Source organism: Mercenaria mercenaria, chromosome 18 (genome assembly GCF_021730395.1).
Source record: "Mercenaria mercenaria strain notata chromosome 18, MADL_Memer_1, whole genome shotgun sequence".
NCBI classification, from domain to species: Eukaryota; Metazoa; Mollusca; class Bivalvia; order Venerida; family Veneridae; genus Mercenaria; species Mercenaria mercenaria.
Window position 1 is genome coordinate 36281194 of NC_069378.1, and position 22554 is coordinate 36303747.

Genomic DNA, 22554 nt, shown 5'->3' on the forward strand with positions numbered 1-22554 from the left:
ACTGGTATGCAGAGAGAGAGACCACCGGTGGCACGACAGAACCGAAAGTAAGTTGTTTTGAAAATTGATATGTATGATATCAAAGCAAAAAACTGGTTTAAGACTGTGAAAAAAGTCGGGCTAGTGTTCCATCTCAGTACACCATCAACAAATTTCATCGAGTTGCGAGCAAACTCGCTGATAATTAAAAAGTAAACACTATAAATATAGAAAAGACAACCTTATGTTCCGTGCTCTACTTATTTTTTTTGAGCAGCATACCTAATGATCATGGATGGCAGCTCGATTTTTCGCCTCCCATACCAACATGGGCACTGTCTATAGCAAAGAATAGCCGGTGCCGACGCAAAGAAACCGTCGATATGAAGCAGATTTCGCAAAGAGTGCGTCGATATCGATATGTACTGTGAATTGGAGAGAGCAGCCTGAATATACATGTCATTTAGGGAAGGTTTGAATCCATGGAGATGTTGTCAAAAGTTATGGCATCAGAACCTTGCGGGCATGCAGTAATTTCAATTGGAACCACCACGCCACCGCAAATCAGGAGAGATATTTTTTTTTACTTTTTCCTGAGATCAGACCTCACTATAGGGCCAATAGAAACGCGCTTATTCTGGAAAAGTACAGCATTTCCCAGACTGAACATGTGCCTGATTCTTTAGTCTAAAGATCAGAACATCATGTATATGACGTGTTTAACATAATTATAATGTTCGGGAAATCCTTGAAAAAGGACCGAAGAAAACATTCATTCCCAGATTTTTATTTAAAAAAAACAAAGCCATATACGCTGATCAAATTGGTATTTATCTGCAGGAAAATTATCATTTAACGTAAAAAGTGTGCTAAATACTGTTATAATTGTGCGTACATATACGTATTTCATCATTTTTCAGACCGAGTAATTTTTGCTATGGGAGGTAATCCACCACTCCGCGATGATAACTTGCCACAGGTGTCCGTTATATTTTGGCCTCATTTTCTTGGTAATTATCCCTGCAGATATACATTTGTGTTACCAGTTTAATGTATTTCTTCTATCTGAGGGTGCAGATGGTTTCTGATGGTGATATTCGAAGGCAGAACCACCAGAAATCTTGTTCTTTTTCCACGGGCGTTTCGTATCCTAATTTACTCGAACCTAACTGTATACTCCAGTTCGGTAGGTTCATTGATATGACAAATCATGGTTTTCATAGTGTTTAATGTATTTCATGATATTGATAGTTTGAAATACAGGTGTACATTAAATAACTTTGAAACAGACAATGTTATTTTGATCAACAAACATAACAAACAATATGAATAATAATATCATCAATTATCATGTATGTTTTTAAGAAAACAGTTACTTAATTTTAGCAATAGTTGGAATGGAAAAAAATGTAGATCTATAAAAATATTTTTTACAGGTGTTTGTATGTTAACTAATGACGACTCCTTATTAAAACGATGCTTATTGTACCCATTAGAAAACATAGCCTAGATTTTTTCAATGTCAGTTCAAGGAAATCCTGTTCCTTTAAACTTTCACATATTGGAATATTTTGACTTTCTTTCCAAACTTTCATAAAGTGTTACAAAGTTTGCCTGTTTCTGTTAGACTGTCAAGAACACATGGTGTCAGGACTTAGAGTGCAAACAGAAGTATTGAAGAAATTGAAATATATTGTATAGCTTTATCTTTTTCATTTTATCAGACCTGGCAGTGAAAGGTTTTTGTTTGTCGATGAACAACTGCTATTGAACAAGACTAGATTTTTTATCTTTACCTTTTGAACAAACTATAGAAGTGTATTGAACACAAAGTTAATAAATTTTTTGTGCACTCTTGAAGTTGTGACCACTCCATTTCTTGCCACACACAAGTGCATTACATAATGCATGCATGTACTTCCCTGACATGAATGGGTTACATCAAGTCTTGAAACTGCAAAGCATTGCCCCCATCAGTCCTCTCAGTACTTTGATTATACTTTCTAACCAGTAGGTACTCTCCGTAAGAAATTTACATCTTTCCTACTTCATGCAGTGCTGTAGGAAGTCGGGCCCGAACTAACATCTCCAGATTCCGGAGAAAACTGCATTTAGTTATTTATGAAACAGCTGAAACGGGCTTAAACTTCATACGAACAAAAAATCAAAACAAAACAAAAAAAACACTATTTAATAACGCTACAAACCGTAAAATAAAGGCTGCAAATAAATTAATAAATTCCACAAACAGACAATATGAACTTGGTTGGAAAATGCGGGAAAAAACATGTTTAAAGTTCCTTAAACTACCTAATTTTCTTAGCACTGTAGCGGGAAAATGAACCCGGTAGTCAAGGAGTTTTGTTATCTTATTCTGTTCAAAAACATCTCGGGATCATTTTCAGAAAATTTCTAAAAATCTATGGAAGAGAGAACGAGCAGTAAAATGTGTAATAAAAAGTGTCATTTTTTCATTACGCTTTTTTGTGTGTCCAACATGCATTCAGGCATACAAGTGTGACAATAAAAATCGGAAAGAAATCGGAGAATTGCTAACAAAATTGAAGTACGCTTAAAATGAAATTTTTGTTGTTGTTTGTATGTTTCCCTAAATCTCGCGTGAAAAGGATGGTAGGGGAAAATTGAAGACAATACAGCGAAAACAAAGTCGGAGACCCCGCATTTTATCTCTCATTTTACAGTAAAAAAAAATTGTATTATGAGCTTAGTTTTTTTTTAATTCTATGGAATGGTTTTTACACATTACTTAGTCATTCCGTTCGAAAATGATAATTTCGTAGAAAGTTTTTGGCTTAGTCTTTGCATAAAGTAAGAATTCCTTCGGCGAATAGTCGGAGTTCATATTTGAAAATTACATTACCGTATAGATTTCAACGGCCCTGTTATAATAAATGAAATAAATTTCTTTTTGATTGAAATGGGCGCCCGAAACTAAATTAAGTGATTTTTCGACGCCATTTGCGTAAATTGGCATTTGACCTATTCAATAATTGTACATAGAGTGAAGATCAGCTTTTGCTCTTAATTAAACAAGTTATTAAGGACGCAACTTGTGTTTGAAATTCCCGCTCATTACACCTGTCAATAAACTACACACGCAGTGGTTGGTCAGCTATCGTAAGACATTGAAGTAAAGCGTTCAGCTATACAGACTATTTCGTTGTTTATTCTCAACGTAGTTCGATCCAAAAATGAAGAAAACTGTCTCAAACTTAACACGCTGTACATAACCTATCTATCTATCTATCTCTATCTATCTCTTAGCCCCCAGTTTTTGTCTTATCGTTTAATCACGTTAATTCACGGATTAACGCTAATCAGTTTGCGCATGCGCATATACTTCGTGAAATGGTCTTAAAGAAATTATGTCCTATTTCATGCCGCTCTCTCTGTTCTATTCTTAATGAATGTTGTTCTATTTCATGCCGCTCTCTCTGTTCTATTCTTAATGAATGTTGTTCTATTTCATGCCGCTCTGTCAGTTCTATTCTTAATGAATGTTGTTCTATTTCATGCTGCTATCTCAGTTCTATTCTTAATGAAGTTTTTCTGTTTCATACCGCTCTCTTAGCTCTATTCTTAATAAATGTTGGTCTGTTGCATGACGCTCTCTCAGTTCTTTCATGCTATTTCATGCTGCTCTCTCAGTTATATTCTTAATGATTGTTGTTCTGTTTCCAATGACCGTTGCTCTATTTCATACCGCTCTCTCAGTTCTACTTTTAATGATTGTTGATCTTTTTCCAATCACCGTTGCTCTATTTCATACCGCTCTCTCAGTTCTATTCTTAATGATTTTTGTTTATGTCATGCCGCTGTCTCAGTTCTATTTTAATGAATGTTGTTCTATTTCATATAACTCTCTCAGTTCTATTCTTAATGAATGTTGTTCTATTTCATGCCGTTCTCTCAGTTCTGTTTTTAATGAATGTTGTTCTATTTCATGCCCCTCTCTCAGTTCTATTTTTAATGAATGTTGTTCTGTTTCATACTGATATCTCAGTTCTATTTTTAATGATTGTTGTTCTATTTCATGCCGCTCTTACAATTGCGTTCTTAAAGAAATTGTGTCCTATTTCATACCGCTCTCTCAGTTCTATTCTTAATGAATGTTGTTCTGTTTCATACTGATATCTCAGTTCTATTTTTAATGAATGTTGTTCTATTTCATGCCGCTCTCTCAGTTCTATTCTTAATGGATGTTGTTCTGTTACATACTGATATCTCAGTTCTATTTTTAATGATTGTTGTTCTATTTCATGCCGCTCTTACAATTGCGTTCTTAAAGAAATTGTGTCCTATTTCATACCGCTCTCTCAGTTCTATTCTTAATGAATGCTGTTCAATTTCATGCCGCTCTCTCAGTTCTATTCTTAATGAATGTTGTTCTGTTACATACTGATATCTCAGTTCTATTTTTAATGATTGTTGTTCTATTTCATGCCGCTCTTACAATTGCGTTCTTAAAGAAATTGTGTCCTATTTCATACCGCACTCTCAGTTCTATTCTTAATGAATGTTGTTCTATTTCATGCCGCTCTCTCAGTTCTGTTATTATTGAATGTTGTTCTGTTTCATGCCGCTCCCTCAGTTCTATTCTTAATGAATATTGTTCTATTTCATGCCACTCTCTCAGTTCTATTTTTAATGAATGTTGTTCTGTTTCATGTCACTCTCTCAGTTCATTTCTTATTGAATGTTGTTCTAGTACATGCCGCTCCCCCAGTTCTATTCTTAATGACTGCTGTTCTATTTCCAGTGAGTGTTGTTCTATTTCATGCCGCTCTCTCAGTTCTATTTTTAATAAATGTTTTTCTGTTTCATACCGCTCTCTTAGCTCTATTCTTTATAAATGTTGTTCTGTGGCATGACGCTCTCTCAGTTCTTTCTGTCTTATTGAATGTTGTTCTGTTTTATGCCGCTCTCTCAGTTCTATTCTTAATGATTGTTGTTCTGTTTCATACCACTCTCTCAGTTCTATTCTTAAGAAACGTTGTTCTGTTTCATGCCGCTCTCTCAGTTCTTCTATATTGAATTTTGTTCTGTTTCATGCCGCTCTCTCAGTTCAATTCTTAATGTCTGTTGTTCTTTTTCATACCACTCTCTCAGTTCTATTCTTAATGAATGTTTTTTGGTTTTATATCGCTCTCTTAGCGCTATTCTTAATAAATGTTGTTCTGTTCATGCCGCTCTCTCAGTTCTTTTCTTATTGAATGTTGTTCTGTTTCATGCCGCTCTCTCAGTTCTATTCTTAATGATTGTTGTTCTATTCCATTGTTCTATTTCATACCGCTCTCTTAGTTCTAATTCTTAATGAATGTTGTTCTATTTCCAATGAGTGTTTTTCTATTTCATGTCGCTCTCTCAGTTTTATTCTTAATGATTGTTGTTCTTTTTCCAATGAGTGTTGTTCTATTTCATGCCACTCTCTCAGTTCTATTCTTAATGACTTTTGTTCTATTTCATGCCGCTCTGTCAGTTCTGTTCTTAATGATTGTTGTTTATTTCATACCACTCTCTCAGTTCTATTCCTAATGACTGTTGTTCTATTTCGAATGAATGTTGTTCTGTTTCATGCCGCTCTCTCAGTTCTATTCTTAATGAATGTTGTTCTATTTCATGTCGCCCTCTCAGTTCTATTCTTAATGATTGTTGTTCTATTTCCAGTGAGTGTTGTTCTATTTCATGCCGCTCCCTCAGTTCTGTCCTTAATGATTGTTGTTCTATTTCCAATGAGTGTTGTTCTGTTTCATGCCACTCTCTTAGTTCTATTTTTAATGAATGTTTTTTCTGTTTTATACCGCTCTCTTAGCCCTATTCTGAATAAATGTTGTTCTCTTGCATGACGCTCTCTCAGTTCTAATTTTAATGAATGTTGTTCTGTTTCATGTCGCTCTCTCAGTTCATTTCTTATTGAATGTTGTTCTAGTACATGCCGCTCCCCCAGTTCTATTCTTAATGACTGCTGTTCTATTTCCAGTGAGTGTTGTTCTATTTCATGCCGCTCTCTCAGTTCTATTTCTAATAAATGTTTTTCTGTTTCATACCGCTCTCTTAGCTCTATTCTTTATAAATGTTGTTCTGTGGCATGACGCTCTCTCAGTTCTTTCTGTCTTATTGAATGTTGTTCTGTTTTATGCCGCTCTCTCAGTTCTATTCTTAATGATTGTTGTTCTGTTTCATACCACTCTCTCAGTTCTATTCTTAATAAACGTTGTTTTGTTTCATGCCGCTCTCTCAATTCTTTTATATTGAATTTTGTTCTGTTTCATGCCACTCTCTCAGTTCAATTCTTAATGTCTGTTGTTCTTTTTCATACCACTCTCTCAGTTCTATTCTTAATGAATGTTTTTTGGTTTTATATCGCTCTCTTAGCGCTATTCTTGTTGTTCTGTTTCATGCCGCTCTCTCAGTTCTATTCTTAATGTCTGTTGTTCTATTTCATTCCACTCTCTCAGTTCTATTCTTAATGATTGTTGTTCTATTCCATTGTTCTATTTCATACCGCTCTCTTAGTTCTATTCTTAATAAATGTTGTTCTATTTCATGTCGCTCTCTCAGTTCTATTCTTAATGATTGTTGTTCTATTTCCAATGAGTGTTGTTTATTTCATGCCACTCTCTCAGTTCTATTCTTAATGACTTTTGTTCTATTTCATGCCGCTCTGTCAGTTCTGTTCTTAATGATTGTTGTTTATTTCATACCACTCTCTCAGTTCTATTCCTAATGACTGTTGTTCTATTTCGAATGAATGTTGTTCTGTTTCATGCCGCTCTCTCAGTTCTATTCTTAATGAATGTTGTTCTATTTCATGTCGCCCTCTCAGTTCTATTCTTAATGATTGTTGTTCTATTTCCAGTGAGTGTTGTTCTATTTCATGCCGCTCCCTCAGTTCTGTCCTTAATGATTGTTGTTCTATTTCCAATGAGTGTTGTTCTGTTTCATGCCGCTCTCTTAGTTCTATTTTTAATGAATGTTTTTTTCTGTTTTATACCGCTCTCTTAGCCCTATTCTTAATAAATGTTGTTCTGTTGCATGACGCTCTCTCAGTTCTATCCTATAACGAATGTTGTTCTATTTCATGTCGCTCTAACAACTGCCGCTCTTTCAGTTCTATTCTATATAACGAAATGTTCATCTATTTTGTGCTTTTTAATCAGTTTTTATTCGAAAGCAGATGTCGTTGGCTTATTTCTACTCTGTAACGAACGCTAGTCTCTTTTATGCCGTCTGACTATAATATTCTATCGCATAGTCATTTCACTTTCTTATTTTTATTCAAAATTAAACTGTTAAAATGTTAATCTTCGTTGGCTTAGCCATTTTTGTACTTTGAACAGAAATCTGTTGAATGGGATTGAAAGATTTCAAAACTAATGATAAACCTTATTTTAGCAATTTTCTCATCTTACTGATACTTATAGTTTTCTACTATTTTGCAGAAAAATCTTTTTTTCAGTTTAGTAACAGAATTTTATATAAAAGAAAACCTTCTTTTCATATTTACAGCTGATGTGTGTGATCTTAGACCATGTAAACATTCTGGGCGGTGTCAGAATACTGATTCCAGTCCATATTTCAAATGCACGTGTAATTACGGGTACCTGGGCGACACGTGTGAACGTATGTTACACCATTTTGTTTAACATAGTATGAAGTTTATAAAGAAAGTTTCTTTGTTATCTATTTTACGTGATTAACGTGGCTTGCATACCTGTACCAGACTAATATTTTTCAAAGTAGTAATTGACCAGATTGCGCCGTCTCTAGATCATGTGATCTAAAAATGCGAAACATTCGAAAAATAAGCTTCAGAATGTGCTGGACCATTTCCCTGAACATGTTGACGAATATTTCTTTCCTTACAAAACATCATTGTGATAAATAAATATGCTAATGAGTCCTGTATCAACTCTATGAAATGTTTCTGAGTAGAAATAACACAAGTTGCATGTATTCGACGGCAGAAAGTCAGAAGGTCTATAGCTTTTAAAAGCAACAGTCGCTTAGAATCGTTTAACGCACTTTGTACAAATTGAACAAATATAAGGTTAGATTTATATACTGTCTCTTTATTTACGTTTCTAATAATTTTTCTAAATTCTTAGTATCATAAATTTCTTCATTTTGAATTTGCTTTCGCATAAAACGGCGTACCTGTTTTGTGGTTACCGGTATTAAACTAGGAAGTTGCGACGTGAGGTTTAGATTCCAACTAATATCCGCTTAATTTTCGCTTATTTTTTATGAACATGCTAACTTTTATTTTAATGGGGCAGGTATGGGCATCCGATCAGTTACTTGTATTTCAACATGTTTTACATGGGTCCCGTGCCCAGTTTGGGGATTCTGCGCGATTTCATTACCATGCTAGAGCCTTTCGAATTATTCAATATTTTCAGTCTTCATCTATATTAAACCCAAGTTTCTAAAACAGATATAATTGGAATTAAGTGATTATATATTCAGCTTTGCTTATCAATTTTTCGCCATCGGAGATATTTGGAAAATCTGTGATCTCGATAGTGATTACTCAGAAAGAGCAAGTAATAACTCCCGACAGTGCCTAGATTGATAGGACCAGTAGTGATCCCGACAATGATTACACTGATGGAGTAAGTAGTGCCTCCAGTAGTGCTAACAATGATGGGTCCAGTAGTTGTCCCGACAATGATTACATGAATAGAGCAAGTAGTGCCTTCGGTAGTGCTAGCATTGATGGGTCCAGTAGTTGTCCCGACAATGATTACATGAATAGAGCAAGTTGTGCCTCCGGTAGTGTTAGCATTGATCAGTCCAGTAGTTGCCCCGACAATGATTACATGGACAGAGCAAGTAGTGCCGCCGATAGTATTAGCATTGATGGGTCCAGTATATTGCCCCGACAATAATTACATAAATAGAGCAAGTAGTGCCTCCGGTAGTGCTAGCATTGATGGGTCCAGTAGTCGCCCCGACAATGATTAAATGAATAGAGAAAGTAGTGCCATCGATAGTGCTAGCATTGATGGAACCAGTAGTTGTCCCGACCACTGGCACCAGAACAGAAAGAAAATGCCTCTGTACATGTTATACCCTACCCCTAGGTATTCTATAAGAACCATGGTCATGAACGGGAAAATATACCAACCCGTTTCAATCGAGCATTTCATACTTAAAACACGCAGTTCGGTAAATGTGTACTATGGATATCAAACAAGTAGTAATTTATCTTCCATTGTGTACTGGTCATATTTCTTCAATACATCTTATCTTAGAAAAACAACGCGCAGTTTATAGTTATTTCAATGTTACACAAAAAAACTTGCTTGAACTTCCCTGGTGGAGTTCCGTTCTAGATTACAAAACCATTCTGATTGGCTGGTGTGAAAATGTATGTCAATCGTCATTTTACTACACGTGTTCGCTAAAATGTGAAAATGCAGCATAAATGTGCAAAATGAATAAAATAAACAGAACAGATGCAGACCAATGTACGATTTCAAATTAAAGATCATATACAAGATGAATTTCATTCATCATTTCGAGTTTTAGTGTAAAATTGTGATTTTTTTTAAAATTCTGTTTTTGTTTGTTTACATTTCGCCAAACATGTGCACACTGCCGTGACCTCTAGACCGGATGTTCATTAGGGAAGGTCAAGCAAGTTTTTTTTCTGTAACGTTGACGAAAGCATAAAATATGTTGATAATCTCAGCAATATGAAATATTGAGACAATGTGACCGGTGCACGATGGAAGATAAATTATCGCTTGTTCAATATACTAGGTAGCCATTCACCGAACTGCGCGTTTAAATTGAGAAATGTACGATTGAAACGGGTTAGTATATTTTCCCGTTCATGACCATGGTTCTTATAGAATACCTAGGGATAGGGTATAACATGCTCTCCATGTACAGGGGCATTTTCTTTCTGTCCTGGTGCCAGTGGTCCCGACAATGATTACATAAATAGAGCAAGTAGTGCCTCCGGTAGTGCTAGCATTGATGGGTCCAGAAGTTGCCCCGACAATGATTAAATGAATAGAGCAAGTAGTGCCACCGATAGTGCTAGCATTGATTGTACCAGTAGTTGTCCCGACAATGATAACATGAATAGAGCAAGTAGTGTCTCCGGTAGTGCTAGCATTGATGGGACCAGTAGTTGTCCCGACAATGATTACATGAATAGAGCAAGTATAGTGCCGCCGATAGTGTTAGCATTGATGGATCCAGTAGTTGTCCCGACAATAATTACATGAATAGAGCAAGTAGTGCCGCCGATAGTTTTAGCATTTATGGGACTAGTAGTTGTCCCGACAATGATTACATGAATAGAGCAAGTAGTGCCTCCAGTAGTGCTAGTATTGATTGGACCAGTAGTTGTCCGGACAATGATTACATGAATAGAGCAAGTAGTGCCTTCGGTAGTGCTAGCATTGATGTGTCCAGTAGTTGTCCCGACAATGATTACATGAATAGAGGAAGTAGTGCCGCCGATAGTGCTAGCATTGATGGGTCCAGTAATTGTCCCGACAATGATTACATGAATAGAGCAAGAAGTGCCGCCGATAGTTTAGCATTGATGGGACCAGTAGTTGTCCCGACAATGATTACATGAATAGAGCAAGTAGTGCCTCCGGTAGTGTTAGCATTGATGGGACTAGTAGTTGTCCCGACAATGATTACATGAATAGAGCAAGTAGTGTCTCCGGTAGTGCTAGCATTGATGGGTCCAGTAGTTGTCCCGACAATGATTACATGAATAGAGCAAGTAGTGTCACCGATAGTGCTAGCATTAATGGGTCCAGTAGTTACCCCGACAATGATTACATGAAAATAGCAAGTAGTGCCTCCGATAGTGTTAGCATTGATGGGTCCAGTAGTTGTCCCGACAATAATTACATGAATAGAGCAAGTAGTGCCTCCGGTAGTGCTAGCATTGATGGGTCCAGTAGTTGTTCCGACAATGATTACATGAATAAAGCAAGTAGTGCCGCCGGAAGTATTAGCATTGATGGGTCCAGTAGTTGCCCCGACAATGATTACATAAATAGAGCAAGTAGTGCCTCCGGTAGTGCTAGCATTGATGGGTCCAGTAGTTGTCCCGACAATAATTACATGAATATAGCAAGTAGTGCCTCCGGTAATGCTAGCATTGATGGGTCCAGTAGTTGTCCCGACAATGATTACATGAATATAGCAAGTAGTGCCTCCGGTAATGCTAGCATTGATGGGTCCAGTAGTTGTCCCGACAATGATTACATGAATACAGCAAGTAGTGCCGCCGATAGTATATGCATTGACGGGTCCAGTAGTTGCCACGAGAAAGATTACATGAATAGAAGAAGTAGTGCCTCCGGTTCCGGTAGTGCTAGCATTGATGGGACTAGTAGTTGTCCGGACAATGATTACATGAATAGAGCAAGTAGTGCCGCCGATAGTATTAGCATTGATGGTTCCAGTAGTTGCCCCGACAATGATTACATGAATAGAGGAAGTAGTGCCTCCGGTAGTGCTAGCATTGATGGGACCAGTAGTTGTCCCAACAATGATTACATGAATAGAGCAAATAGTGCCTCCGGTAGTATTAGCATTGATTGGACCAGTAGTTGCCCCGACAATGTTTACATGAATAGAGCAAATAGTGCCGCCGATAGTTTAGAATTGATGGAGCCAGTAATTGTCCCGACAATGATTTCATGAATAGGGCAAGTTATGCCTCCGGTAGTGCTAGCATTGATGGGACTAGTAGTTGTCCCGACAATGATTACATGAATAGAGCAAGTAGTGCCTTCGGTAGTGCTAGCATTGATGGGACTAGTAGTTGTCCTGACAATGATTACATGAATAGAGCAAATAGTGCATCCGGTAGTGTTAGCATTGATGGGACCATTAGTTGCCCCGACAATGTTTACATGAATAGAGCAAGTAGTGCCACCGATAGTTTAGCATTGATGGGACCAGTAGTTGTCCCGACAATGATTACACTGATAGAGCAGTTAGTGACTCTGGTAGTGACTCCTGTAGCACCTGTCATTATGTGACCCGTTGTGACTCAGATGGTGCAAAAATTGATAAGAGATGACACCTATATTGCCTGTTCTGATATGGCCGCTAATACCTTTTATAATGACTATTGTACATTGAAATATCAATAGGAAGTAGTGATTTCGATATTACCAATGCTGATATGGTGACTAGTGCCTTTGATAATGATTATTTTAAGTGACAGAGCAAATAGTCACTCCAATACTTATTATACTGACAAATAGCATATCTGACAGTGATCTCACTGATAGTGTATGTAGTGGCTCTGATACGACTTACTACCCGTCGTTTATATGACTGAACAAGCCGTTAAACCCGAACACACGCTGCACACGACTTACGATAATGCCTCTTGTAGTAATTATAACAGTAGAGCAAGTAGTGACCATGAAAGTGTCTAAACAGCTCGTAGTTACTCGGAGTCTCCGATAGTGACCAGTAGTGCCTCTGAAGATGTTAAATTGAAAACGTTAATTTAAAATATCACTAAAATTGTTTTTGTAAGATCATTGAAATATCCATAGTAAGCATTACAGTATAGCAATAAAAGTAAATAAAACAGTTAATGTTCAGATTTTATGATTTATGCCAGTCTATTAATGCCTGTCTATTATATCAAACAACTCCTTCAAATATTGAACTTCAAATATGCACAGCGCTTTAGAGCGAAATCCACACAATCAACTGAAATATTCTAAATTTTAAGTGGTGCTGGACATGCTCCATATTTAGGGTAATCTTCTTTCTTCAGCGTATGACGTATTCAAAAAAGCTTCTTCCCTTCAAACAGTTCTGTTACGTTGGTACCATTCGCCTAAAGTCGGTTCAACATTAAGTTTATTAAACGAAGCCTTATTCTATGACTAGTCAAACACATGTAATTATTGACTAGTGCTAAAGCAACAGCTGAAAATACATTCTCATCCATCAGACGTTCGTCAAAATCCCGAGATTCATCCGGGGAACCATGGTAGACCTCTGGTATGCGAGAATGCTGAAAATACTGCTGATAAACAGGCTGAAATATATTAAAAATGACCCTTGTATGTCGATATGGTTTCATTACATTCGGATTATCGTTTAAGACCGATGGTTAAGAGTGAACTATTAGTCCAGCGTCAGTCGTCCGAGATCTGTCGTCCGCCGTCTATCGGCCACAATTTACATAAACATCTACTCTTCTGAAGATACTGCTCAGAATTACGCCAAACTTGGTCTACAGTATTCAAATTTGAGTAGTGGTTCTACTTGGCCCTTTTTTAAGCTAAAAATATTTAAACGATATCTTCTCATGAACCGCTTGATGGATATTCGACAAACTTTATCAGTAGCCCCATTATAAGGGTTTCTCCAAATTTTGTTCAAATGGGGACAATCGACCCCTATTAGGGATCGCTATCTAGAGCTAAAAGACGACTTTTTCTCATGAACCGCTTGATAGGTCTTCATCAGACTTAGCTTGGGCATCATTATAAAGGTATCTCCAATTCTTATCCAAAGAGGTGGTGGGGTGGCAATATGTCCCGTTTAGCCTTTTACCTATTGCTGCAAATAAAACCATATTTGCCGTGTAGTGTCATTATAAAGTCTGCTCTAAAAGTTTGCAAATATGGGGTAGCTTCAATATGTTTTAGGGGCCGCTGAACTAAAAATAGAAATACATTTAAACGACTGCTCCTCATGAACCGCTTAATATTTCTTAAAAACATGGTCTGTAGCATCATTACTTGGTCCTCTCCAAAAATGTATTCAAATGGGGGCACTCGGCGTCGAGTATGTACTGATTTGGACATTAGTGCCTCCGATAACGATTACACTAGTAGATCAAATAATGCCTCCGGTAGTGCCTGTACTGACGGGGCCAGTGGTTCCAAAGATAGTGATGCATTAGTAGAGAAAGTGGTACCTCCGAAAAAGACCGTATTACCTCCTGTAGTGCCTATTATGATGAGGCTAGTAGTGCCTCCGATAGCGAACACACTACACTACTGGAGCAAATAGTGCCTCCGATAGCGAACACACTACACTACTGGAGCAAGTAGTGCCTCCGATAGCGAACACACTACACTACTGGAGCAAATAGTGCCTCCGATAGCGAACACACTACACTATGGAGCAGTAGTGCCTCCGATAGCGAACACACTACACTACTGGAGCAAGTAGTGCCTCCGATAGCGAACACACTACACTACTGGAGCAAGTAGTGCCTCCGATAGCGAACACACTACACTACTGGAGCAAGTAGTGCCTCCGATAGCGAACACACTACACTACTGGAGCAAGTAGTGCCTCCGATAGCGAACACACTACACTACTGGAGCAAATAGTGACTCCGATAGCGAACACACTACACTACTGGAACACACTACACTACTGGAGCAAGTAGTGCCTCCGATAGCGAACACACTACACTACTGGAGCAAATAGTGACTCCGGTAGTAGTTATTCTAACTGGATCAGTAATGCGTCTGTTAGGGATACAGAATAGAGATGTTATTGACTAGGATAGTGTCTATACTGGACAGGAAAATTGTGCCTCTGATATTGCTTGTACTAACAAAGCATGTAGTGACCCCTATAGTGCCTATGCTGATTGGATCAGATATCAAAAATAGAGAAAAAAGTAACCCCGAAAGTTCCAAAACGGTTTGGTAGTGCCTACTAATAGAGCATGTGTTGACTCCAATAGCATATTTACAGATTTCGACTTTTCTGCTTCCGAAAGTATTTACACTAATAGAACAAGTCATGTCTCCTACGGTGATTATACTGATTGAGCAAGTAGTGTCTCCGATTGTGTCTATACTAATTTGGCAGGTAGTGTCTCCGATAGTGATAATGAAAATAGAACATGTCATGACTCCGATAGTGTCTATGCTGATTGGGCAAGTAGTGTCTCCGATAGTGGTAATAAAAATAGAGCCAGTAGTGTCTCCAAAAGTGTCTATGCTGATTGGACAAGTAGTGTCTCCGATAGTGGAAATAAAAATAGAGCAAGAATTGCCTCCGATAGTGTCTATACAGATTGAGCAATGGTGTCTCTGATACACGAATTGGAGAAGTAGTGTTCGCTAAAAGATATTGTTGTGGTTTCGAACGTACCTATACTAATTTGGCTATTAGTGCCTCTGATTCTGTCTCTGGAAGTAACTTACAGAAGTTGACTCCGATAGATGATTTGGACAGTTGTGTCTCCATTCCAATAGAAATTACACTTAAAGAACAGAAAGTCGCTACTGACTCATTAGACTCATACTGTCTTATTCGGAATGTCGTTTACTGCACGACATTAAAACGTTTTTAACGTTTCTAATTTTAATAGAGGATCACTGTGTATCATCACCGTGTCAGAATGGTGGACACTGCGCCCACTATTGGAGAGATAGATTCTATCGTTGTACTTGCAATAACGGGTTCTCCGGCAGGAACTGTGAAGGTCAGTAATTTGTCTATATCATAGTGCATTAGTTTTGTATGTTTAATCCAATAGAGACTTGAATATTCGTGTAAAACATGCCATTTTATTGACGTATCTAGTAGCCGTTGGCCAGGAAATTTATTTAGTGTGATATGTTAATCTATTTTGAAAGAAAACCTAACTGATCTGAAATAAAATAAACTGTACTAGTACTTTAAATAGCGCAATCATGACAGACTGACAATGTAACTGCACATTTGTGTGTTTACGAAAATTGTGAAGAATAAATCGAAGATTAATTTTGTTAGTATTAACGCCGTTATTTATCATATTCTAGTGTCTCCTTGTTCTTCCAATCCATGTCGAAACGGAGGTGTGTGTTTAAGACTAGGAAGATGGCCGTACTTCCAGTGCACATGTTTACATGGATTCACTGGGAAACAGTGCGAGAGTACGTTTGGTTTAACCTCTAGATTTACTTTCTCATTACATAACACTAGTGTTGGCCCGGTGGAGTTGAAATAGTGTATTTTAAACACACACTTCAGATAAAATTTAAAATCATGATCTACCTTCCGTTCGGGTGCTTTCTTGGGTATTCCAGTCAGTCTAAAAATCTCAAATGTGGTACACTCGAAATGTTGACTCGTACTATTTTTGTAAAATTTAACTGTTTGTGGACATTACCCTTTCTTAATTTAGGACTGTGAACTATAATTTCATGCTTCTCTATATCAATACCATCAGTACCTAAGGACCATAATGGAAATATTAAGAGCTTTACATTTACCAAAATGAAAAGTTTGCGGCAAATTTTTCATTTTCGTAAGGGAAGTTCTCTTTTTGGCTCACCTGAGCAATGCTCAGGTGAGTTTTTCTGAACGCTCGATGTCCGGCGTCCGTCGTCTGTCAACATTTAGCTTGTGTATGCGATAGAGGCTTTATTTTTCAACTGGTCTTCATGAAATTTGGTCAAAATGATTACCTTGATAAAATCTAGGTCGAGTTTGAAATTGGGTTATCTGGAGTCAAAAACTAGGTCACTAGGTCAAATAAAAGAAAAACTTTGGTATGCGATAGAGGCTGTATTTTTCAACTGATCTTCATAAAATTTGGTCAGAATGATAACCTTGATGAAATCTAGGCCAAGTTTGAAAATGGGTTATCTGGGTTCAAAAACTAGGTCACTAGGTTAAATCTAAGGAAAACCTTGTGTATGCGATAGAGGTTGTATTTTTCAATTAATCTTCATGAATTTTGGCCAGAACAATTGTCCTGATGAAATCTAGGTCTAGTTTGAATATGGGTTATCTGAGATAAAAAAAAATAGGTCACTAGTTCAAATCAAAGAAAAACCTTGTGTATGCGCTAGAGGCTGTATTTTTCAATTGATCTTCCTGGAATTTAGTCAGAATGATAACCTTAATAAAATCTAAGCAGAGTTTGAAAATGGGTCATCTGGGGTCAAAAACTAGGTCACTAGGTCAAATCAAAGAAAAACATTCTGTATGCGATAGAGGCTATATTTTTCAATTGATCTTCCTGAAATTAAGTCAGAATGATTGCCTTGATGAAATCTAGGTCAAGTTTGAATATGGGTCATCTAGGGTAAAAAGGTAGGTCACTAAGTTAAATCAAAGAAAAACCTCGTGTATGCGATAGAGGCTGTATTTTTCAATTGATCTTCATGAAATTTGATCAGAATTATAGCCTTGATGCAATCTAGGTCAAGTTCGAATATGGGTCATCTGGGGTTAAAAACTAGGGCACTATTTCAAATCAAAGAAAATATTTGTTTATACTTAAGATTTTTGCTCCAATTTTAATGATAATTGGTCAGAATATTTTTTTCCATGAAATCACTAGGTTTCATTTCTCATACACGTTTATTGTCTTATTGTTTTATCATGTATGGGGATATGTTTTACCATGCTTTATGCATAATACTGAAATAAATCTATCTACTAGTATCTGTCTACACTTAAAAACTAACCAATGCTACCCCATTCATTTAAAATGTCTTAAAGTCATATAGTTAGTCTTTACCATTTATATATTACTATATGTTACATTGAATAATAGTGTGTTTCTTTGTAGAAATTATAACAGTAAAAAGCTGTTGCGTAAAAGCCTTACCTTTGTTTAATTCAGACTTATTATTTTATGTGATTTTAATAATCACAAAATTGACATACAGCTTTCCACCGTCCATTTCAGTAAACTTGTGTTTGTAGGCAGATGTCTACATGCAGAAATGAATAACAGCAATACGAGGATTGTTCAAATATGAATGCATCTAGAACGTTATCTCGCTCAATAATGCGAAAATCACGAGGAAATTAAGATTATTGGGTAGATAAACATGTTAGCTTTACATTCATGTACTATTTTATTGACCTGTCAAAACATGTTTCTGGCTTTCATGCTAATCTTATATAGGCGTGAACAAAATATAATGAAAGCCGGGAACAACCCATTGAAATCCGTTCACTTTATCTGTGACTATCGCTCGCTAAACATTGCCTACTCGTGTATACTAATACAAAAATGGTTGGGAGAAGGTCAGCGTACGCCGTTGAAATACGGTCCTATATTAAGACTCGTTGTATTCTTGGCATAGGACGTAAAGACATTTTTGATGAAATATGTTCTGATTATGGGCATAATGAAATGTCTTTTTCGACAGTTATTCGTTGGTTTAAGAAATTCAAATGTGGTATAGTTTCAACAGAAGATGCACTACATGGCCGTCGGCCGAAAACAGCAACGTCTGCAAAGATAGTTGCTAAAGTGAAAGAAATAGTTGCTACTGATGCAAGATACACCGCTAGGCAAATAGCTAGTATGGTTGGCATCTCATTAGGAGTAGCTCATCCAATTCTGAAACGTAATTTGAAAATGAGAAAGATCTGTGCTAGATGGATTCCTCATCTGTTGACAGATGAGCAGAAAAAGACACGCGTGCAATGCGCAAAATTGTTGCTTAAACAGTTTCCAAATTACAATGCACGGTCTTTCGCAAATGTCGTCACTGGTGACGAGACATGGGTTCACTTTTTTGAGCCCAAACGAAAGATTCAGAACAAAATATGGGCAACAAAGTCTGGCAAAAGACCATGCATTGCAAAGCGGACCATGAGTGTCAAGAAGGTAATGTATGCCATATTCTTCACAACTCAGGGTCCTGCCATTCAGGTTGCTGTACCTAAAGGCAAATCCGTAAATGCGAAATTTTACAAGAATAAAATTCTGCGAAAACAGAAGAAATACATTGTATTTCAAAAATCGAAGACCCGCAACTGGTTTGGCCAATGTCAGATTGCTACATGACAATGCGTCATCGCACAAGGCGTCCATTGTACAAGACTTTCTGAAACAGGAAAATGTTGTTGTGGTCCCTCGCCTTCCATATTCGCCTGACCTTGCCCCGTGTGACTTCTTTTTGTTCCCAAGGCTCAAAAAATACTTTTTGGTCGAACATTTGTGCAGCGCAAACACCTCGGTTCTGCAATATTCCAGTGTCTTCACAGTATACCTAGAAAAGACTATGAAAATGCCTTCAAGGATTGTATTAGAAGACTGAAACTTTGCATATCTGTTGGAGGTGAAAACTTCGAGGGGACCAAATAAAACTTTCATTGAAATCTATCAAGGATACATTTTTATGTGCTTAGATGCATTCATATTTGAACAATCCTCGTATAATAATAACCCGGAAATCACTCGAAATAGCCAAGAAAATATTGAATAGTCAGGTAGTGTCTGTAAGATCCAAACAATTGCCAATTATTATATTTTACAGATGCGCCTGCTACAGGCACACTGCCAATGGCATCATCTACCTCTGTTCTTGATAAATCGTCAACTCGAGCTCAAACTACCCAGGCTCGACAAACCACACCTACAACAGTCATTACAACTTTGCCAAATAGTAAGTAGTATGTTGTAATATTAATTAGCGGCGTGATATTTACCACAATACAATGCTAATCGTCGAAGTCATGGGAGTATAATGTCGGCAATAGTTTGCTCCAGTACAGTGGACGAATATCAGAATGCATTGATCTGATTGGTTAATCAACTCGACTAAAAGCGATAAAAATTCTGATCGCTTCCGCCAACTCGGCCAATATCAGGATCCGTTTCCTTTGCAGAAAAAATCGACGCCATCTCGTGAACATCTTAACAACCCTCATGATACCTGATTACAAATACAGGTTGTGCTTTACCCTACAGTAGCCTTGTTATCAAATTAACTGTTGTACAATTTGACGTAGGTAGAAAAATCAATTTTCAGCAATTTCAATGAATAGGCTAATTGGGTTGATTAATTCACTTTGTCCAGGCCGGCTGATTTAGGCATTCGTTTACAGAGTAAAGTGTGAACTAAGCATGTCATGTACTTTGTTGTAAAAGGGCACGTTTGCAACTTGACCGAGAAAGAAGCGATGTTATCCATCACATAGAAGATAAGGCCAATATTAGTGTTGGTTTTCTTAAAAAACATTCACGTTTTAATTAGGGCGAAGTTTTCATTCAGGAATCATCAGAAACAAATGAAATTTGTCTTTCTGTTGTCTTTTGTGGTTCACAGTACAGTTTAATAAGAAATACGATAACTCATCATATATGTTATAAAATGAATAAATAAGATAGCCATTAATCAGGTGATTTTATACTGGTGTTGTTACTTTGTTGGAGAAGAAGACCGTTAGTAATTTAAGTTCCTAGCTAATTTAAGATACCCTGACGATCCACTCCGCTTTCAGAAAAATGAATATATAGCTACTCGGATTCGGATAAGTAAAAAAGACCAAAATGTCTCTGCTGATTGTGAGACATGATAAGGTGTAAAAAAACAAAAACAAATTGTTTGTTTCCGGTATCCCGACCTACCCTAAATTTTAAACATGGTCAGTGATGTTAGAAATCAACTTACCAATGCTCTAAAGGCACAGCCCCCTTATTTGTATTCAATTTTGATACAAAAATAATTTTCGAAATGTTCCACTTGATAAAACAAAAACAAAAAAACAACAAAAAAAAACAAAAAAAAAACAAAACACAGACCTATCTACCCTATTGTTTTAGCATGTTACCGGAAACAAACATTTTTTAGGTCTAAACACACATAACTGAGTTAATTGTAACTGAAGTTGAACCAATTCCTATGTGAAGTGCAGTTCAGGCATGTATATAGAGCTGTTCAGGCATATATATATGGAGCAGTTCGGGCATGTATATAGTGCAGTTCAGGCATGCATATATAGATCAGTTCAGGCATGTATATAGTGCAGTTCAGGCATGTATATAGAGCAGTTCAGGCATGTATATATAGAGCTGTTCAGGCATATATATTAGTGCAGTTCAGGCATGTATATATGGACAGTTCAGGCATGTATATATGGAGCAGTTCAGGCATGTTATTAATCATTCAGGCATGTATATAGATCAGTTCAGGCATGTATATAGATCAGTTCAGCATGTATATAGATCAGTTCAGGCATGTATATAGATCAGTTCAGGCATGTATATAGATCAGTCAGCATGTATATAGATCAGTTCAGGCATGATATATGGAGCAGTTCGGTGTAATGTTTATAGATCAGTTCAGGCATGTAATATAGGCAGTTCAGGCATATATATATGGAGCAGTTCGGGCATGTATATATGGAGCAGTTCAGGCATGTATATATAGATCAGTTCAGGCATGTATATAGATCAGTTCAGGCATGTATATATAGATCAGTTCAGGCATGTATATAGTGCAGTTCAGGCATGTATATAGATCAGTTCAGGCATGTATATAGATCAGTTAGGCATGTATATAGTGCAGTTCAGGCATGTATATAGAGCAGTTCAGGCATGTATATAGGCAGTTCAGGCATGTATATAGAGCAGTTCAGGCATGTTATAGATCAGTTCAGGCATGTTATAGATCAGTCAGGCATGTATAGTGCAGTTCAGCATGTATAGATCAGTTCAGCATGTTATATATGCAGTTCAGGCATGTATATAGAGCAGTTCAGGAAATGTATTAGAGCAGTTCAGGATGTAATAGAGCAGTTCAGGCATGTATATATAGAGCTGTTCAGGCATATATATATGGAGCAGTTCGGGCATGTATATGGAGCAGTTCAGCATGTATATATAGATCAGTTCAGGCATGTAATAGATCAGTTCAGCATGTATTAGATAGTTCGGGCATTATATAGTGCATTCATGCATATATAATTTCATGTTGACAGCATATATAGATCAGTTCGGGCATGTATATATGCAGTTCAGGCATGTATATAGAGCAGTTCAGGCATGTATATAGAGCAGTTCAGGCATGTATATAGATCAGTTCAGGCATGTATATATAGAGCTGTTCAGGCATATATATAGTGCAGTTCAGGCATGTATATATGGAGCAGTTCGGGCATGTATATAGATCAGTTCAGGCATGTATATATAGTGCAGTTCAGGCATATATATATGGAGCAGTTCGGGCATATATATATGGAGCAGTTCAGGCATGTATATATAGATCAGTTCAGGCATGTATATAGATCAGTTCAGGCATGTATATATGGAGCAGTTCGGGCATGTATATAGATCAGTTCAGGCATGTATATAGATCAGTTCAGGCATGTATATAGTGCAGTTCAGGCATGTATATAGAGCAGTTCAGGCATGTATATAGAGCAGTTCAGGCATGTATATAGATCAGTTCAGGCATGTATATAGATCAGTTCAGGCATGTATATAGTGCAGTTCAGGCATGTATATAGATCAGTTCAGGCATGTATATAGATCAGTTCAGGCATGTATATAGTGCAGTTCAGGCATGTATATAGAGCAGTTCAGGCATGTATATAGAGCAGTTCAGGCATGTATATAGAGCAGTTCAGGCATGTATATATAGAGCTGTTCAGGCAGATATATATGGAGCAGTTCGGGCATGTATATATGGAGCAGTTCAGGCATGTATATATAGATCAGTTCAGGCATGTATATAGATCAGTTCAGGCATGTATATAGATCAGTTCAGGCATGTATATAGTGCAGTTCAGGCATGTATATAGATCAGTTCAGGCATGTATATAGATCAGTTCAGGCAT

General features: G+C 37.1%; 1 protein-coding gene across 1 annotated transcript; it reads left to right on the plus strand.

Moving 5' to 3' along the window:
* Positions 1–10596: 10596 nt before the first annotated feature.
* On the plus strand, positions 10597–11685 carry LOC123538125 (circumsporozoite protein-like). The gene has a single exon (XM_045322091.2). The coding sequence runs from the start codon at positions 10597–10599 to the stop codon at positions 11683–11685; it is 1089 nt and encodes a 362-aa protein (XP_045178026.2).
* The last annotated feature ends 10869 nt before the right edge of the window (positions 11686–22554 follow it).

Coding starts and splice junctions, on each gene's coding strand:
- LOC123538125 (XM_045322091.2), top strand. CDS start 10,597: ATGAATAGAGCAAGTAGTGCCTCCGGTAGTGTTAGCATTGATGGGACT.